Here is a 19924-nt window from a genome sequence, read left to right on the forward strand (position 1 = left end):
TCCTGTACGTATGAACGCACCCTTACAATAAAATCATTATAGGCTGCACTGTGTAAACAGGAATGTTCGGGTGATAGTGATCAGGTAATAGCCGCCACTCAGGGTCCATTTACACAGAAAGATTATCTGACAGAATATCTGCCAAAGATTTGAAGCCAAAGCCAGGAATGGATTTGAAAAGAGGAGAAATCTCAGGCTTTCCTTTAAGACCTGATCTCTGTCTATAGTCTGTCTCTGGCTTTGGCTTCAAATCTTTGGCAGATAATCTGTCAGATAATCTTTCTGTGTAAATGGACCCTCACAGGGATCAGTGTTTGTAATCTGAGGCGTGTCAATTCATGTACAAGGACTTAAAGGGGTGGTGTCACAAACAAAACTAGGTCTACACTGATATATTATGAAAAAAAGAAACATATTTCCAATGTATAAGCAATGTATTTATCTAAATGTATCATTTGAAAGATATAGATTCACTACCCTCCCCCCCCCCCCCCCCCCCACACACACACACAATCCTCTTTTGTTTCATTATCTGTTGCCCTTGGTTACGGCCTACTGGGAATGCACGTTCTTGTGTTGCACATGCTTAGTTCAGTCATCACCCTATCTGTCCCATTAGTATTGGTAGTTGGTTTCAGTTCATATGCAAGCAAGGAGATTTGTGGGAAAGTTTCTGCACTGTTGCATGGCAACCGCAGGGTAGATACATGGGAAGAAAACTGGTACTGATGAAAGATACGGAGCCAAGAAGAAGAGAAAGCATGGACTTCTCAAAAGAACAACATCCTTTAATAGAGAAAGAGGAGGAAAAGCATCAGAGCACCACGGGCACAGGAGACAATGGTGGTCAGTCATCTCACCCTGGCAGCACAATCTCTGACAACATTGAGAGATTCATCTAACATCATGTGCGTGGCTGGTGGAGTTTTGGAAAGGTGGTGCTGACAGAAGACAGATATACCTGACAGCAATTAGCTGTAAAAGTCATGGGGAAGAGGGAACTGCTTAGTAAAGGGGATTGATGAGAGTGTGTGATGGTGGTGCCACATGTATAACACCTTGCATCTGGCGGCCCCCTCCTTCATCATGGCACGATTGCCTTCCAGATCAAGGGGCATGTACTCCTTGGAATTGAGTATGTCACCTGCAGAGAATTCCACCATCTTCTGCATATGAAGGGGCCTCTTGACATTGCTGATGCACGATTCTATGCTGCAGGACTGAAGGGTGGCCTTCAATATCCGCATTGTAGGAGAATCATCCAAAGGGATCTCAAGCCTTCTAACATCTTGGTGGCTGGAACAGGCCATATAAACAGGCCATATCAAGATTGCAGACTTCAGTCTGGCACTTGAGAAAATCAATGGAAACCGGACAGCCACTGAATATGCAGGGACACAAGGTTTTATGCCTCCTGAGATGATGGCTAGGGAGAAGTACGCTGCAGTAGACTGGTATGCATTTGGCATCATATTAATCATCATGGTCACCAGCAGATCCATATGCCATCAACGACTATTCAAGGCCTCCAGCAAGGGGGCGAAGAACATAATTAAAGGGCTTCTGTGGGAAGATTATACCAGTCGTCTAGGAGTTCGTGGTAACATTGGAGCCCATTAGGTTTTTCAGTGTATTGATTGGGGCTCGGTGGAATCCTCTACAATGCAGCCACCACACATTAGTCAACCAACAATCTCAACTTCCTGGAAGCAGCAGAGAAAAACAACTCCTCCATCTTGGCATACCATTAGGCCTTATTCACATGGCTTTCTTATACCAACATTAGCTGAAAACCCCCAGAACATCCAGCAGCTCCATAATAACATCAGTGCAAGCTGTCATCAGATGGTCATCAGATAAGAGAGATCCGGACGGACCAACAGGACCTGAAGGCGACCATCAGAGAAGAGAAAATCCTTACAGACCAGCAGGACCTAGGGAAAGAAAGAAACACCATCAGCTTTGAAGCCACCATGAGAAATCAGAAGACATTCCTGTGAGAACAGAGGTTACTAGCCTGCAGGGGCTTTTACGTATGGTATTATGGCACGATGGTTTTTGCCAAGCACACTGCATGCCCATAATTATTACAGCCTTATGTTACTATATATGTAGTATTATGCTACATACTTTTCCTACATAGACCAAAATGTATAAACAGGGCTATCTTTACAGTAAAAAATTCCTACAAGACTGATAGCTCACACCAAGATATGATAAACAATATACACTTTATTGATAATTCATGTGAAGTTCATAAAAATACATATTTAAAATTCCAAAATCATGATATAGACAGATTTGCACAGATGACATAGGTGGGCCACAGAGATCACCAGGACATAATTGAGCAGTGAGGGGAAGCCTAGTAGAATTAATCAGGCGCCCAAACAAAGTGCACAGTGCTATAGGATCTAGTGTCCAATCAACATGTATAGCAGCAATGATAGTATATATTAAGGTGCACAGTGCTGTAGAGATACTGTATATGAAATCTCTAATATATGGGCGACTGCGGTGATTACACATATACACAATAATAGCGACAATGCCTAACCAGCTTCCAAACTAGTAACATGCTACAGTGTGGGATATACCTCAAGTCCAGTGACTGCGTGGTCCTCCTCCTCCCCAACGCACGTTTCGCGTTAGCTTGATCACGTGATCAAGCTAACGCGAAACGTGCGTTGGGGAGGAGGAGGACCACGCAGTCACTGGACTTGAGGTATATCCCGCACTGTAGCATGTTACTAGTTTGGAAGCTGGTTAGGCATTGTCGCTATTATTGTGTATATGTGTAATCACCGCAGTCGCCCATATATTAGAGATTTCATATACAGTATCTCTACAGCACTGTGCACCTTAATATATACTATCATTGCTGCTATACATGTTGATTGGACACTAGATCCTATAGCACTGTGCACTTTGTTTGGGCGCCTGATTAATTCTACTAGGCTTCCCCTCACTGCTCAATTATGTCCTGGTGATCTCTGTGGCCCACCTATGTCATCTGTGCAAATCTGTCTATATCATGATTTTGGAATTTTAAATATGTATTTTTATGAACTTCACATGAATTATCAATAAAGTGTTTATCATATCTTGGTGTGAGCTATCAGTCTTGTAGGAATTTTTTATGCTACATACTGTATATACTACATTAAAGATGAAAAAAATCCATAATAATTATATTTACTGATAAGATTATTTTCATTAAAATACTCCAGTATAACATCTCTTACAACCCCCTCAAATACTTTACCTACTATAGATGTTAGACTTACAGGCCTATAGTTTCCAGCATAACTCTTTGACCCCTTCTCGAATATTAGTACCACATTAGCTATGCGCCAATCCTGTGGAAAAGTCCCTGTCTGCACAGAATCTTCAAATATTAGCAATTAGGGTCTATCTAACACAGTACTTAATTCCTGCAAAACGGTAGGATGGATACCATCTGGGCCTGGTGATTTATGCAACACATTTTTTATGACAAGAACGGCCATTGTTTTAATTGAAAACAACATCCGTTCTTGTCATAAAAAATATGTTGTGTGAACATAGCCTAAAGCTTAGATTTTAATATTTCTTTATGCTGCTAACTAACCAACACTTATAGGAGGCCCTATTTGTCTACAAGTCTGACATTAGGTGAGGCTCCATCGGATACATTTTTCTAAGTCCATTGACATGCGCTCAATGTGAAGCTCAATGGGGTTACATACCTGCAGTGGAATTTTAATTCCGCTGCGAGTATGTAACCCGGCCCCTTAAACCCCCCACAGCCCACGGCCCGGAGCATACATTACCTGCTTAGCACCGCAGCTGTGTGTGAGGCTCCCGCCTCCCGTCGGTCCCCATCAGCCAGTCAGTGCATGGGCAGCACTGATTGGCTGATGGGAACCAATCGGAACCAGGCTTTGGCTTTAAAAATCTGTAAGATAAATCTCTCTGTGTAAATGCACCATTACACAAGCCTTAACCCTCTAATAGGCCACAGTGGAGTGTCACTTATATACATTATGAGGCCTGATGAGACACTGAATAAACACACCTCAGTTACTGATCAAACCAGTTATAAAGGTTCAGCGTCCCCGATGGGAGCTTAAGGGGTTATCCAACGTTAGAAAAACATGGCCCCTTTCTTCCAGAGACAGCTCCAGTTTGGGTGTAGGTTTTGCAACTGATTTTATTAAAGTGAATGGGGCTTAATTGCAAACCACATCTGAACTGCAAACAGGAGTGGTGCTCTCTCTGGAAGAAAGTGGCCATGTTTTTTTATAACACTGGATAACCCCTTTAGTCTCCAGATTTCTTCCCCTTGAGAAATTAACTGTATAGTGGTGAAACGTCAGGGTAGTGGGAGGTTCATGGTTTTATATATCTAAAATATGATACACACATAGCATAGCTAGGATTCTGGTTCATGTTGGCACCCAGTATATCCACCATCCAGGGAGGGATTTACATCACTTGTGCATATGCATGTATAATATGCAGAGATGATGATCTATGGCATCTATTAGCAACTTTTGATATAATAGTACCAGTAGTCCGACTGTCAGTGGGTTATAATATGTGGACACAGTATAGTGCCAATCACTGATTCATAGCTGCACTAATAGTCCGTTCGCCAGTGATTTCTAATTCACCATCTACTGTGTGTAGAGATGATCGAACAGCGGAAAATCTTAGGTTCTATCAAACTCGAACCTTGCCGAACCTTCCACATTTGATTTCCACTGCCTTTCCGGTCCGTGGGGAAGGAGGAAACAGCCCAGGTACCGCCTGGAATTCCGGGATTTAGCCTAGATAATAGGCTGTATCCCAGAATTCCCGGCGGGACCCAGCCTGCCTCCTCCTTCCCCACGGACCAGGAAGGCATCGGGAATCAAATGCGGAGGGTTCAAGTTCGATAGAACCTAAGAGTTTCCGCTGTTTGATCATCCCTAGTACAGTGTCCCAGTACAGGTGGTTCCACTAAGTTTTATTCCACCTGAGCAAAGTATCTCTGTCAGGTATTGCACAAAGGGGACGAAGGAGATGTCATTAAGTATTTTGCCCACTAGGTGTCACTTTCTCTTTTATTGTGTGTTAAGTATGAGCACGGCTAAAGGAGTCTATGGGTTAAGTTTGTATGTCACATGATTTTGCCTTATCCTATCACAGGTGCAGGTGCTTTCCCTCACTTTTCCCACCAATCCTACTTCCTCTTTCTCCTCTTTTCACAATCCCACTAACCACAGTCCAGTTTAGTTACCCCTATAAAAGGGAGGTTCATTTCTGGTAGGTGGTCTTTTGTTAGTAGACGTGGTAAGGGACTGAGAAACTTGAGCCAGCACACTTCTCTGTTGCTATCTCCAGTATGCAGTGCTAAACCCTTGGGAGGGGTAACTGTTCTCTGAGGAAACCTTGTCCATGCCTAGGATTCTTCTTCAGTAACCTAAGGGCAGTAAGGTTCAGCTAGGTACTGACCCCAGTAGGACAAATAGCTAGAAGTTGATGTATCCTACTGTCTTCACATAGTTCTTCTGAGAGGTCTTGGAAAGTATGCTACACCCAGTTGTAAAGGCCTGGGGCTAGTACCGACCTGGCACTCGCTGAACTGGTAAGGGCAGAAGGCGGTCAGATAGCACACTACCTAAACGTGAGTACGAGTATTCTTCCCTCTTCCACACTTCTTCTACTAACCCATCCAGGCAGAGTACTCCACTACCTGGACAAGACCCCCAAGGCGCATCCCTACTTTCTTCTCTTTAACAACTACTTCTAACCACCAGTCACTAGCACCTGTTCTCAAAGTTATTACTGCAACTGTATTGTATTGCACTAAAGTTCTTCCAGTAAAGAAAGTTACTTTGGTTAAAGGGGTTATCCAGCGCTACAAAAACATGGCCACTTTTCCTCCTACTGTTGTCTCCAGTTCAGGTGCAGTTTGCAATAAAGCTCCATTTACTTCAATGGAACTGAGTTTCAAAACCCCACCCAAACTGGAGACAACAGTAGGGGGAAAGTGGCCATGTTTTTGTAGCGCTGGATAACCCGTTTAAGACACTGGATTCTGTCATATTTTTGTGACCTGCACCTACACCTGTGCGATCATTTCTGTCAAGTGCAGTGCCCGTTTGTCCGGAGGTGGGTTCCACCACCACTCCTGACCACCGTGACAAGTGCCCAAGTGACCCAACGCCCACCAGTAGCCACAATACCGCATAGTTACCCCAGCACATGGCATTGTGTAACACAACAGTTACTAAAATACCAGACATCCACTTTCACTGAGCACCTGAGTACTGTCATCTATTGACATTGTATACTACAGCTTTATGACATTATAGCTTACAACCTATATTATTCAGCACAATATCGCCATCTATTGGTATTGCTGAACATAGCACTGTAATAGTGCATATCATAACACTACGAATATATAGGAGCCAAGTGACCGCACACTAGTGTGACACTTGGGCTCTCCTTTATTAAAACAGGTTGTACAGTATATCCAGTGGCTAATTCACCAGATCTTGTTTTTATTAGAGGAGAACTTACAGATTTAAACTTTCACCATTTTGTCCTAAATGAAGAAAGTACACAAAGCACAATTGCATCATAAGAATGTAAGATATAAGCGATACTAAAATATATGAGCGTGCCGTGCACTGGCTTCCACACTTATCGCTCATCTGGTTCAATGTTTTTTTATTATTTTTCAAGTAATTTTTTTCACACAAAAATTAACAGTAACAATTATACATCAGAACATCAGTTTTCAATAAAATATAAAGAAACCAACATATTTTCAGTGTTTACATGTTTAAGATGGTTAGATTGGAACCTATTGCAATATATTCCTCATAAGTATAACATTGTTTTAAAATATTTTTTACTTCTTCTATTGAGGGACATGTATCAGATCTCCAATGTCTTGTGAGAACCAGTTTGGCTATAATCAACAATTTACAGGTTATAGATCTCTCTTCAATTGGTACTTGGTTTATATCTATCATGAGTAAAACTAGTAATCGATCATAGGATACAGTACAATTAGTAATCTCTGATAATAAATCAAAAACATCTTTCCAAAATCTTCCAATAATTGGACAGTACCACAGTAAATGCGATAAGTTGCCTATGCAGTTGCAATTCCTATTGTATAATACCAATATAGCCATGTTTTTGTGATTGCTTCTACATGGGTTATACTTTTCAAACATTTCAGGGAATATGAAATCGCACTTGTCCATTGTTGTGGAGATATATTCTTATGTAGTTCAATTTCCCAAAGAGAAATTGGCATTTTTTCCCCATTCTCTTCTCTTTCTCCAGTGGCTATATCATTTAATATATGTAATAGTATTAAGGCAGTTGAAGGTTTACAGTAGAGGTGTCATTGCTTGTATAGATATATGTTGCTTCTAAGCTTTCTGGTTAGAATCAGGTGTAGTATCTGTGCTTAAAGGAGAAGTCCAATGAGAGGCAGGGGGGACACAAAAAAACAATCTTAACTCACCTCTCCCGGTGCCTCTCCAGCACTGGATCACAGCTCCGGGACCCCCGACAGGCTCAGGAATCTTCACTCAAACATTGTCATGATCTGGTTGATTGACTGCCCACTCAGCCAATCAGTGACTGAGCTGGGACGCCGCTGCATTCACTGATTGGCTGAGAGTGCAATCCATCAGCCCGGTAGGCATTTTCCCCCACGTTGTGACATCATCATCATTCCTTCCGGCTGGGGTCCTGCAGCTGGTGTGGTGGCGCGGACACATGGAAAATTAAGGTAGGATTCTTACTTAGGTTTCCCCTGCCAGCTTTCAGTGAGCATAGAACCATGCAGAGGACTTAAGGGTATGTCTAGAGGTAGGACCTTAAACCTCCGCAATATGCAATGACTGGATCTAGGCCATGGGTTTTGAGAGGGTTGAGAGTCAAGGTGCAGAAATGCTGTTCTGGTCTTCTCTTGGCCTCCGCTGACTGAGAACATTTGTCCCGAATCTTTGCCTTTTGGCCCAGAAGAGAAGCAAAATTGATGTGTTGGTTGGGTTGATCTCTTTTAAGAGTGGGAATATGATAGACCACATGTTTTTGTACTTTTATTGTGTGGCATGCTACACTTTTATTTTTTTTTCACCAGGCTCTCAAAAAATATAGAATCTCTATGCTGCACACAGCCAGTTATTTATCTACCTAATAGAGGATTTCTCTGTGGCCCCTTGTTTTAATTCACATTATTCGCACTTATGTCATTAAAAGTAAAATTTTTATATAAATGATTGGTCTTCATAGACTATTGAAATCTTTTGTTTTGTTGGTGAATAAATACCATATTTATTATGTATATAAAATATACACAATAATTCTTTAAGTGGAGAGCCACGGAAGTGAAGGTGCCATCCCATTGAAACAGATGGCAGGCGGGATTCCATAGCTAAGCTCAGGGCCCATTTTACTGTGTGTACTGGCCCTTAGAAGATGTTAAACCCTGTGGTGGTGAACAGGCTGATTCTTGAAAGTGGACAGCCTTAAGGATGTCATAAGGGTAATGTCATCCAGGGGCGACCACTGTGTTTAAGCACAGGAGTGAGGCTCTTCACTAGGGTCATTGGTGCCCTTAGGGTATGTTCACACTGCGTAAAATTGACAATCCAATTCTTTGCACAGAGGGTGGTGGGAGCGGAGGCGCGCAAGACCCACCCATGGAAATACTGTCAGACACTGAGGCAGGCATGATTCAATTTTACACAGTATGAACTGTGAAGAGTAGACTGGCTCTGCTAGAATGACAAGCCAGAGCATGTTGTCCCGTTTATTGACATCACAGGCATATGACCCATCATGCAACAAATGCAGCATTGGAAAAAAAAAGTGTATTAAGAACAAACAACATCCATAAGTCAATGCAATGTTAGTTTATTGAAAAGTCCCAGAACCCCTTTATCTCCCTTCAACCATACTTTCATTACAATGACACTGTAAAAATAGCAATTTAAAATCAGTTTACATAAGATATGCAGCAGCAAGAAAGACTAGTATTCTAATACATTTCTGTAAAAAAAGATCTACAAATGACTAAATTCTAAAATTCTTCATAGATATAAAAAGTTAGTTGAACACAGTCCTTGGACTGTTATTTTACTGACTAAATTGCAATTTAATGGTATAGAATTAGTTGTAATGAAACAGACTTGTTTTTTGAGGGGCCCATGCACTAATGGCCCCAAGGGGTATGGCAGGCCTCCTGACTCTCCACCGGCAAATAAGGTTGGTGGACCTTTTCTGGGAGGGATAAGATGGCGCCAAAACGACCTGGTAGACAACACATGAATGTTCAAGTGTGCCAAAGGGTCATGTGTATGGTGAAGTTGGGAGAGATAACTATTGGCTGCTCGAATGTTTGACCAACAGTCATTGAAAGTGTATGACCAGCTCTAGAGGTACAAATGTATCTGCTTGTAGCAACATCGCAACACAAGAAAGACGTGAGACGCTAAATTCCAGACCAGAACTTTGCATACACAATCTAGAACATTTAAGTGCATAATTTAGGAAGGTTCACAGCTTTACAAATCAGACAAAAAAAACCACAGAAGGTACAGATACTTCATTATGCTTTTTAATGGTGCCCTTTATAAAGACACACCACTTAAAAAGGGACATATGACTAGTTTCAGCTCCTGCCAGTGACAGAGGTGGCATCTGAGAGCACTGTGTCAGACTGGAAAGAATACATCACTTCCTGCAGGATATACAGCAGCTGATAAGTACTGGTTGACTTGGGATTTTTAAATAGAAGTAATTAAAAAATCTGTATCACTTTTTTTTTTCCTCCGGACTACCCCTTTAAGAACACTGCTATTGCTCCCACAAACTTCTAGAATCAGGATCTCCAAAACCTTTATTACAATTGTACATACATGTTTCTTACTTTAAACGTTCATTTCTATTATTTTTTATTATTATTTTTTTTTACACTTTCCCACTACATACAGCACAGTGTTGTAAAACCACGACTGGGATTAACGTTCGTCATTATTAACTCTGGCCGTAGTTTTACACCAACAGCTTTGGTTTAGTGTTAAAGGGGTACTCCGGGCGGGGGTTACTTTTAGGGTATGGCCGGGAAGGGGTGGAAATAGAGGGCGCCGGTCCCTTACCCCCCTGGTTCCAGCGCCAGGTCCCAGGCCCTGTTCTCCCGTCCGGCTGCCGCTTCCTGGTCTGAGCTGCAGCTTGATACGTTACGTCTCAAGGCAGATCAGCCATTCAGTGGTCGAAGCAGGGTCCTGCCTGGGCCGCTGAATGGCTGAGCTGCCTTGAGACGACACATCTCAAGCCGCAGCTTAGACCAGGAAGCGGTAGCTAGACGGGAGAACGGGGCAGCGCGATCTGGGACCTGGCCCTGGAGCCGGGGAGGTAAGTGACCACCGGCTTCTATATCCACCCCCTCCCCGGCCATACCCTAAAAATAACCCTGGCCTGGAGTACCCCTTTAAATAACAACAGATTACTAAAGAACAGCTGTTGTTAAGGTGCCTTTACGCTGAGTGATTTATTTGACAGATCTTTGAAGCCAGGAATGGATTTGAAAAGAGGAAAAATCTCAGTATTTCCTTTATGACCTGTTTTCTGTTTATAGTCTGTTTCTGTCAGATAAATCCCTTAGTATGTAGTGGGAACATAGCCTTGGTGTGTCTTGTTAGCCCTATAATGCTGGTCAATTTAATTGAATATGAAATGATACAATTTTCCTTTGTGTTACCTTCTACTGAGCACTAGTATCAATAAGCTTTATTTATAATAAAATGTCACACAGTACAGCGCTCAAGTTCCTGAGCGTTAAATAAAAAATGTAGGTGCTTACAAGTGCAGTTTTTAGGCCAGCATGTCTACACATTACAACACTAAGATTTTTGCTATTCCCTTTTTCATGTTTTATGAAAAAAAAAAAAAAATTACCTATTACTTCATAAATAGAAGAATGTGGTGTGAAGAGGAAAATTTTTTTTGTTTTTTTTTTTTAATCCTGTCCAAAAAGTGTGGCATTGGAGACTTCATCGCATTTTTTAGAGGTTTCAGACACTTTTTCCGCAGTCTCTGAAAAGGGGTGCCATCCAAGTCATGGAATCGTGCATCAAAATGCGCACTTCAAGCAAAGTAATATTTGGTCTAAACTTGATAAATCTGTGCACATCTGAAGGCTATCTTCTATAACAGCCTGCATCACCCTGATAAACTCTCTTCTCCAAGTCTGCACATAGACAGTATTAGTACATCTGAGCCAGTCTCTCTCATTTCTGAAATAAACCTCTTCTTCTTCAAAAAAAAAAAATCCTTGTTTTCATTTCACCTGCCGCTCTGTTCACATCAAAACATTTTGAACCCAGCTGCTTTATACCCAAGTATAGAGATCCCATGAGGGATACAGCGTTCGTTCTAGAATGTAAGGCCAGGGCTACGTGATAACCTTGGTCACATGGGTGTTAATAAATTGTGAGATGCAGCGTGTCTCATGTCTCCCACTGAAATACAGGAGACATGAGCTTAAAGTGACAAGTGTTTTTTAGCCATGTAACAGTCCCATGAGGTCTTAGGCTGGGGCTACACTACACCTTTTTGTTGTGCTACTTGTTTTTTTCAACTTGCACATTAGTTTTAAAAAACTTACCAGTATGGGGAGGAATATATATGGCTCTCCCAATCTCCACACTTACCTGAACGCCATTTTTAAAACTAACTTACAGGTTAGGAAACTCCTATTGTGTTACCGCTGTTAGTCCAAAGCTATATATATATATATATATATATATATATATATATATATATATATATATAATTACACACATATGGTAAGGAGTATTTGTGGATTATCTTCTAGGTAAATGCTTGAAGTATACAGTACAAATGATCTTTCCAGAGGATGCTGGTTCATTTTGATGCTAAGAAAGGCTAATGTATCCTAAAGAAAAAAAGTTTTTGACAGACTATGAAACAGGCATGTTATAACACATATACTCCCACGTTATTATAATTTCATAATTTATGACCTTACTATACCTGCCACTGTGATGTACTAATATATACAACACAAATATATATTTTAAGAATTTGCAGTTCGCATATGACAATCGAGACAAACTATTCACAGAGCAGCAGATAGAAATGGGATAAAGTTTTACATTTTTCCTCCCTGAATGATTGCTTTCCTTATTTGCATTGTTCATACATGTTCATTGTTTGCATGGATGACAAGCAGAAGAGCCTCAGACCAGAATGACAATTGGGGTAAGTCAATGTGCATTGGCATATCTATGGCAGAAATCTAGATTTCAGCTTTGGATCTTGTTTTCTTTGAAACACCTGAATGTGTGAACAAACCTAACACTAAGGCACTGAGACACTGTATATTCCATTTTTAGGCACATATTGTAGTTGCCCTGTAGTGGATATAGAGGATAATTGTGCTTCTCTGCTGGTATAGTTAAATGATATTTGCATCTTTGGCCATGGAGTAAAACAGTCCTTTACTTTCCAGTAATCTCGATGGAGTGTCAAATTCTACAATTTCACCTTTGTCAAAGACAACAATCCTGTGGAGGGAAAACAACAATAAATAATCTATACTCAAACAATTTACCATTTTAAAGGAAATCAGTCAGACTGTTTTGCACATGCAATAAAGCATATGCGGCATATTGGCATATACTGGTTCATACCAGCCCAGTGTATTTTTTTGTCACTATATAGAAAAGTGTCTGCCCATCTCTGACACACAGAGGCCTACAGTAAGGGTCGTACAGGCAAACTAGTGCCCGATGCAATTGTTGATCAAGTACATCAGTACTCATTTATCATACATCATTTATCAAACCTATTATATGGCTCATTTATTCTTTGGGCAAGGCTGTGCGTACGATGACTGGATTATTCATGGAGCCCTATATTTCTATCACTGTCACACACATTTCCCCAACTCAATCTGCTTAAAATTTGCTCTATTCTGACCCCTATGGTCTGTTTGTTTTACTGATAACATTTAATTTTATGGAAATTTATATTTCTTTATGGGACCATTTTTATTTTTAAAAATTTGCTCATAGAAGATCCCTAGGGGGACCTAACCCCCCCCCAATAATTGGATTGCTTATTCAATGCATTCTACAGATTTATCTGCAATCTGCTAATACAGCCTGTCAGACGCAGATCTTACATGAAAGCAACTGTGGCTTTAAAGGGTAACTCTGGCCAAAAAAAATCTTTAAAATTAACAGTTGTCAGAAAGTTATATAGATTTCTAATTTACTTCTATTTAAAAATCTCAAGTCTTCTTGTACTCATCAGCTGCTGTATGTCCTGCAGGGTGTGGTGCATTCTTTCCAGTCTGGTGGCACACTGCTCTCTGCTGCATCCTCTGTCCATGACCAGAATTGTCCAGAACAATAGAGGTTTTCTATGGGGGTTTGCTACTGCTCTGCACAGTTCCTGACACGGACAGATATGGCAGCAGAGAGCACTGTGTCAGACTGGAAAGAATAGACCACTTCCTGTAGGGCATACAACAGCTGGAAGACTTGAGATTTTCAAACAGAAGTAAATTACAAATGTATACAACTTTCTTATACCTACTAATTTAAAAGAAAACATTTTTCGCTGGAGTACCCCTTTAAGAGGGTCACGGGGAGCCAATGTAACCCCTATTACCACCAACGACGTATGGCGCTTCTGTTCAAATGCTGCTGTTAGGTTTAACAGCAACATTAAAATTGTTAGCATGATAGCTGATGTCGGTCATAAGCAATGGGTGTCAGCTGCAGATAGCTTTCCGCTAAGTCCGTTGATGTAAAAAGTCAGATCAGTGTTTTACCACTTAAAAACACCCTAATATAAAGTGCAGGGTCATGGCATATTAGAAAAAAAAAAAAAAAGAAGATCAGTGCTCACCGTGTATAGTCCATGATTGTATTGAGTCGATGTGCGATAGTAATTACAGTACAATCCTGAAATTCTTTTCTTATGGTGGACTGTATGAGGTCATCAGTCTCCAGGTCAACAGCCGCAGTGGCTTCATCTAGCACCAGGATTTTTGTTTTACGTAGAAGGGCTCTCGCCAAGCACACCAGCTGACGCTGACCAACACTAGTAAATTACCAAAAATAACCTTGTAACATTATAAAACATAGTAATTTATGTCATACATTAATTTCATACAGCATACTCCCAACATAGTAGCATTAACAGGTAGATTACAGTTCTGGCAGAAGTCCACAGCTTACCATACTCTGCGTCCAGAAGTCTGTCATATGCCATACTATTCCCGACAGTGACTTTAATTCCTAGGAATGCACAGGCACTAGGTCCCTTCAGGACATTTGGGAACACTCATCCATGTTCCTTTTCAGATATTATTCAGATTATGCAGGATATTATGAGGTTCAACATTCCCCCAAACACACTTCTAAATATTTACAATATCGCCATCTTGTGTGGTCATGGAGTACATATTTTCCACTGCCAAGAGGCACCCCTCTGTCTGTCTTTTCCCCCTCTTATAAAATGAAAAAACTATGAAAAAAAGTTCATTTTGATGCCTCACCTCACAAACAAATGGCAGGCACTTTACTATTGAGACCTGGGTCAAAGTCTGAGAAGTATTATAATAAATGTTCAGTTACACAGTAATCTGTCATCCTTATAACTAGTAAATAATAGCATATCAATGTGACATCAGTTGCGCCCCTAAAATAACAACCGCAATTCACAAAAGTCTATATTCATGTACTTACACACCATACTATAGTACAACATAAAAAGCACTTTGTAACATCCCCCCAACAGGGCACACAGGAAAAAAAAATTGATGCACAGATGTATAAAGGGCACAAAGATTTTTATAGCAGACGTAATACCAATCTATATTAAATGTATACCTATTACGTTCTCAACGGTACCTTAAATTTTCTCCTCCCTCTGAGCATATGTGATTAAGGCCATCAGGTAATCCAGAAGCAAAACTTTTCAAGTGAGCCAATTCTAGTGCTGTCCAAATGTCCTCATCTGAATAACTATCAAACGGATCAAGATTCATTCTCAGTGATCCACAGAACAAAACTGGATCCTGCATTATATAAGACACATATTAGGCACAGAACGCTATGCATTATTCATCACAAACCAAATTTCTTGTCAATTTAAAATTAAGTTGGCCTTACCTGTGGGATAATTGTTATCTTAGATCTTAGTTCATGAAGGCCTAGCTTTGATATGTCTTTTTCATCTATGTGTATTGCCCCAGTTGCAGGTTCCAGAATTCGGAATAGACCCAGGGTAAGAGAGGATTTACCGGCACCAGTTCTCCCTACGATGCCAACCTGTTCATATAAGGCATGCGTTAAGAAGTGAGGTCACAATGGTGGCGTCTAAAAAAGCCTTTTTGTACATCTATCTATCTATTTTTTTTAAATATATAGATATGTGGGATAAATAATGGGGAACTTGACACCTACTCACTAAAAAAAGCACTTGTTACCAACAAAAACACCTAATGTAATCCTATAGTCCACAGTGAAGCCCGACAGTACCAGACTGCTAGCACTGCTTTCTGAGTGATTGGGGAAATGCCGATTCAGCTCTCTGCGGATCACGGAGAGAACTGTGCAGTCCTTCATAGCTGAACAGTCTTCTCCCTTCTATCAATAAGACCAGTGCTAGGCGGAAGAGGAAGCTAGGTGTATTGTGCTCATGGTATGCAGCTTCTTGCAATAACAAAAGAACCTTTGGAATACTATGCCTAGCCAGACGGCTCTGAAGGACTGTCCACAATATCATCAGCATGTGATTGGTCATGCTCAGGGGGAAGGGGCAGCAAAGGTATGAATGTGTAGCAGAGCTGTGCGTGTGTATCATTGCAGGGTGTGTGTATTTGTTTAGCAGATCTGTGTACCAGGGGTCTGTATGCACATCTAAGGGTACTATGACATGGAACGATAATCACTGAATCGTCCCTATCTGGCAGATTATCGTTCCGTGTAATAAAGACAACAACCAGCTGATGATCGTTGTCATCGGCTGATCATTGATATAGGTTGTGACCTATAATCGTCGGGCGCCAACCGTGCAACGCTACGCTGACGATCCAGCGCGCTCCAGCTTCACAGCGGCTTGTCTCAGCTGACAGGCTGCTTGGCCAATCACAGGGCGGGACCGCCGCGGCCAGTGATTGGCTGAGTGGCCTGTCAGCTGAGACAAGCTGCTGTGAAGCTGGAGCACGCGGGACCCGGGGAGAAGCACAGAGGAATAGGAGCCCTGCAACCTGGATAGGTATGTATACAGTTTAAACAAGGGCTGCAAGGACATCGGTAACGATGTCCCTGCAGCCCTTGTTAAACGATTATCAGCCTGTGTAATAGGCCCATTAAACGAGCGCAAATCTAGCAGATCGGCGCTCGTTTAGAGGTATTATCGGGCCCACATCGGCCTGTGTAACACCACCGTAAGCCATGCACGTGTGTGTGACTGAGCTGTGTTATGTGATGCTGAGCCATGTATGTGGAAAAAGCTGAGCTTTGTTTGTGTATATTGTGCATGCTTTACAGCTGTGCATGCGTGGGTATACTGTACCGTCATGAAAAGTGTTCAAAAATAAAAGTAATCACAATCACTAAACAGGGTACATTCACACAGAGAGTCTGTCGTGGATTTTACACAGTGGATTGGCTTCAGAAAATCTGCACTGACACGTAGAGGCACATCAGCAGACTGTGTCTCTTAATATGGAGCATGCAAAATAGCAACACAGGCAGACTCCTAGTGTATGTCCAATAGAGAAATAAGCCATGATTCCCGCATGCCATCATTAAGAAGTTTTTAACGTTGAAAACATTGGTTTTGCATTTTTAAATGTATATATAAATATGTCACTATAAAAGCTTGAACTTTTATCTCATATTGGAGTTGGAGCTTATTTCTCCATTGTCATCTCACCACAACATACAGTCAATGCAGACTAAAGGAAACCTGATGCCTTGCTACCATGTGACATTATCTCACATTCAAAAGACTGACAGGGACAGACTAGAGCAAAATCTATATATATTTAATATACTAGAATTTGTTTTATATTTCTATTTTTTACAGGTTGATGCTAAAATGACAAACAAAACAAGCTGACTCCCAACCCAGACTCAACAGGCAATGCTCCTGAAAAAAGACAATGTAAGACTTACCTTTTCTCCAGGTTGGATGGATGCAGTGACTTTCTTTAAAGCCAGTTCTAAGTCTTTCCTGTACCTCAATCCATAGTTCTGAAATTCTATTCTACCAGCATGGGGCCACTCAGTTAGAGCTGAATCATGTGCTGAAGTCCATGGAGCCTAAGGAAATGCAAAAAGTGTGGTTTATTATTATGGGAAAATCAATCCTTACATTATTATACCAGTTTCAGATGAGCATAGTATGGCCGCAAGTCCATAGGGCCGACAAGCCCCATGATTCTTTCATAGTAAAAGTAAAAAAGTAAGAGCAAGACTTTGTCTGTCCAAATTAACTAAGAGGTTATCCAGATTAGATTGTCCTCTTAGAACAACATGGTGGCAAATTGTGATACCACACACACAAACTGAGGACAGGGCTGGTGCTGTTTTTATAAGAAAGTAGGATTTTTTTTCTAATCTTCTTGCATGGTTCATTACCTGTTAGCTGACAAGTTAGCATAACTGTACTGTATGCCTGTGGCCTCACTTTAAAAAATATGACCAGAAAACAGCTGAAATAAAAAGGTGAAGCTCACCTTTTACAAGTCACTTTATGATGTCCCTGAAACATAGGGGTACCTACCTCAGGCTCCAAATCACAATACTCCTTCACTCTCTCCACAGAAACAGAGTTGGTTTCCATGTCTGTAGCAGTGTGCACCGCCTCTTTTAAAACACCTGTCAACTAAAGAAAAAAAACTACCTATTAATTATTCAGAAGCACAAGGTTCCCCCTGAAGTCATATCAAAACGTACTTTGGGGAGAGGAGACTACAATTTTTTTTACATTGCAATGGGCAAGCAAGCAATTATTTTGTGATACTGTATGTAGTGCATGGTTTTCTGACTTCCAATATATGCATCTATACTGGGGTAATCTACTGAATGCAGGAGGATTGAGCTTTGACAGAGGGATATGGTGTTTGTTATGCATTAAAATATTTGCTTACATATGTATGGCTGTAACCAGGGGCGTAGCTAATGTCTCCTGGGCCCTGGTGCGAGAGGCCAACTTGGGCCCCCCCCCCCCTCCTTTCACGACCAAGTGATGCTATTGTTGTGTGTGTGTGTGTGTATGTGTGTGTGTGTATATATATATATATATATATATACACACAGTGGTGCCTTGGATTATGAGCATAATTCGTTCCAGGACCGTGCTTGTAATCCAAATCCACTCTTAAACCAAAGCAAATTTTCCTATAAGAAATCATGTAAATGCAGACAATTGGTTCCACACCCCAAATATATTTATTATTCTGTACTGTACAGTAATGAAGAGGATGGGAAACACAAGGGCTGACAGAGACTGCAGGGAGCATGAAGGAATGAGCAGGGCAGATGTGGGCACATACATGCAGCACTCTCTGTCCGGGGAGAGAGGGGTTACAGCTATGGAGAGATTACCCCCCCCCCACAGTCCTGTCCCCTGATGTAAGCCCCACCCTGAAGGGGATCTGCTATGATTTGGAAGGTGTTTAGAGTACAGTGCTGTAGACCCCGCTATGCAGGCCATGCCCCTTCTCCACTCGCGCTCCCACCCAATACAGGAAGTTCTTAAACCAAAGCAATGCTCTTAAACCAAGTCACAATTTTAAAAAACTGTGAGCTCTTAAACCAAAACGCTCTTAAACGAAGTTACTCTTAAAGGACAACTCCCGCGGGACCCCAAAAAAAACAAAAACACAGACACACACAGACACCATACTCACCATCTCTCCGGTGACGATCGCCACTCGATTCGCCCGCCGTCCGCCTCTCCGTCGCCGCCGTCCGCCATCCAGCGATGTCTCCAACTTCCGGGTCCAGGGGATGGAAAAGGCTGCCAGTGGCGCACCGGCAGCATTTTCATTGGCTGTAGCGCATCACATGGCTTCCAGCAAGCTCAGCCAATCAGGGCTGAGCAAGCTGGAAGCCATGTGATGCGCTCCAGCCAATGAAAAGGCTGCTGGTGCGCATGCACCAGCAGCCTTTTCATCCCCATTCACTTTGCATGAAGACGCCGAGGAGGAAGAAGACCCGGACCGCCCCCCGGCTCTGACGTCGTCGTCACCAGATGCCGTCCCGGAGAAGAGGACCGTGACGATCGTAATAGGTAATGTATACATTCCTTAACTTCCGGGGTGGGGGGTCGGGGGTCCGAAAGTGGGGGACGGGGGCCAGGCCGGGTATTTAACCACATTACAAAGTTATATAACTTTGTAATGTGTGTTAAATGAGCAAGAAAATTTTTTTGTGGGAGTTGTCCTTTAAACCAAGGTACCACTGTATGTATATATATATATATATATATATATATATATATATATATATATATATATATATATATATATATACACACACACACACACACACACACACACACACACAGCAAGACAGATATTACCTATTACCGCCATATTGTTACCGACCAAATCCTGTATACTGAGACCAATATTACCAGTAATACCAGTATATAGGGAGGAAACATTACCGCCACACCACAACCACTACCATCACCACCATATTGTTACTGACCAAATCCAGTACACTAAATCACCTCATCCAGTCATATAGAGGTGGCCCCAGCTCTACACAGGCTCGATACACCATATACATTACAGTGCAGATATATCAGGTGACTCACAGGGGGACGTCTTCTCTGATCGGAGTTCTTTCCTTTGCATCTTCTTCTCCAT

At 41.6% G+C, this 19924-nt stretch overlaps 1 protein-coding gene and 1 long non-coding RNA gene across 3 annotated transcripts in view; one reads left to right on the plus strand and one right to left on the minus strand.

Annotated features, from left to right (window-relative positions):
* LOC138801155 (uncharacterized) overlaps positions 1–18204 on the plus strand; it is a 26412-nt gene extending 8208 nt beyond the window's left edge. The window contains exons 2-3 of the long non-coding RNA XR_011364567.1: positions 17131–17208; positions 17871–18204. This is a non-coding gene — a long non-coding RNA (uncharacterized lncRNA). The remainder of the gene's footprint in view (positions 1–17130; positions 17209–17870) is intronic.
* Positions 10445–19924, minus strand: part of LOC138801153 (multidrug resistance-associated protein 1-like) — a 68977-nt gene continuing 59497 nt past the window's right edge. For both annotated transcript variants that reach the window (XM_069983680.1, XM_069983681.1), the window contains 6 exons: positions 17830–17931; positions 17220–17366; positions 15207–15365; positions 14946–15112; positions 13939–14133; positions 10445–12587 (listed from right to left, as the gene is read on the minus strand). In XM_069983680.1, the coding sequence (XP_069839781.1) occupies positions 12479–12587; positions 13939–14133; positions 14946–15112; positions 15207–15365; positions 17220–17366; positions 17830–17931 (879 nt within the window). In that variant the 3' untranslated portion in view covers positions 10445–12478. The remainder of the gene's footprint in view (positions 12588–13938; positions 14134–14945; positions 15113–15206; positions 15366–17219; positions 17367–17829; positions 17932–19924) is intronic.

Source organism: Dendropsophus ebraccatus, chromosome 9 (genome assembly GCF_027789765.1).
Source record: "Dendropsophus ebraccatus isolate aDenEbr1 chromosome 9, aDenEbr1.pat, whole genome shotgun sequence".
NCBI lineage: Eukaryota > Metazoa > Chordata > Amphibia > Anura > Hylidae > Dendropsophus > Dendropsophus ebraccatus.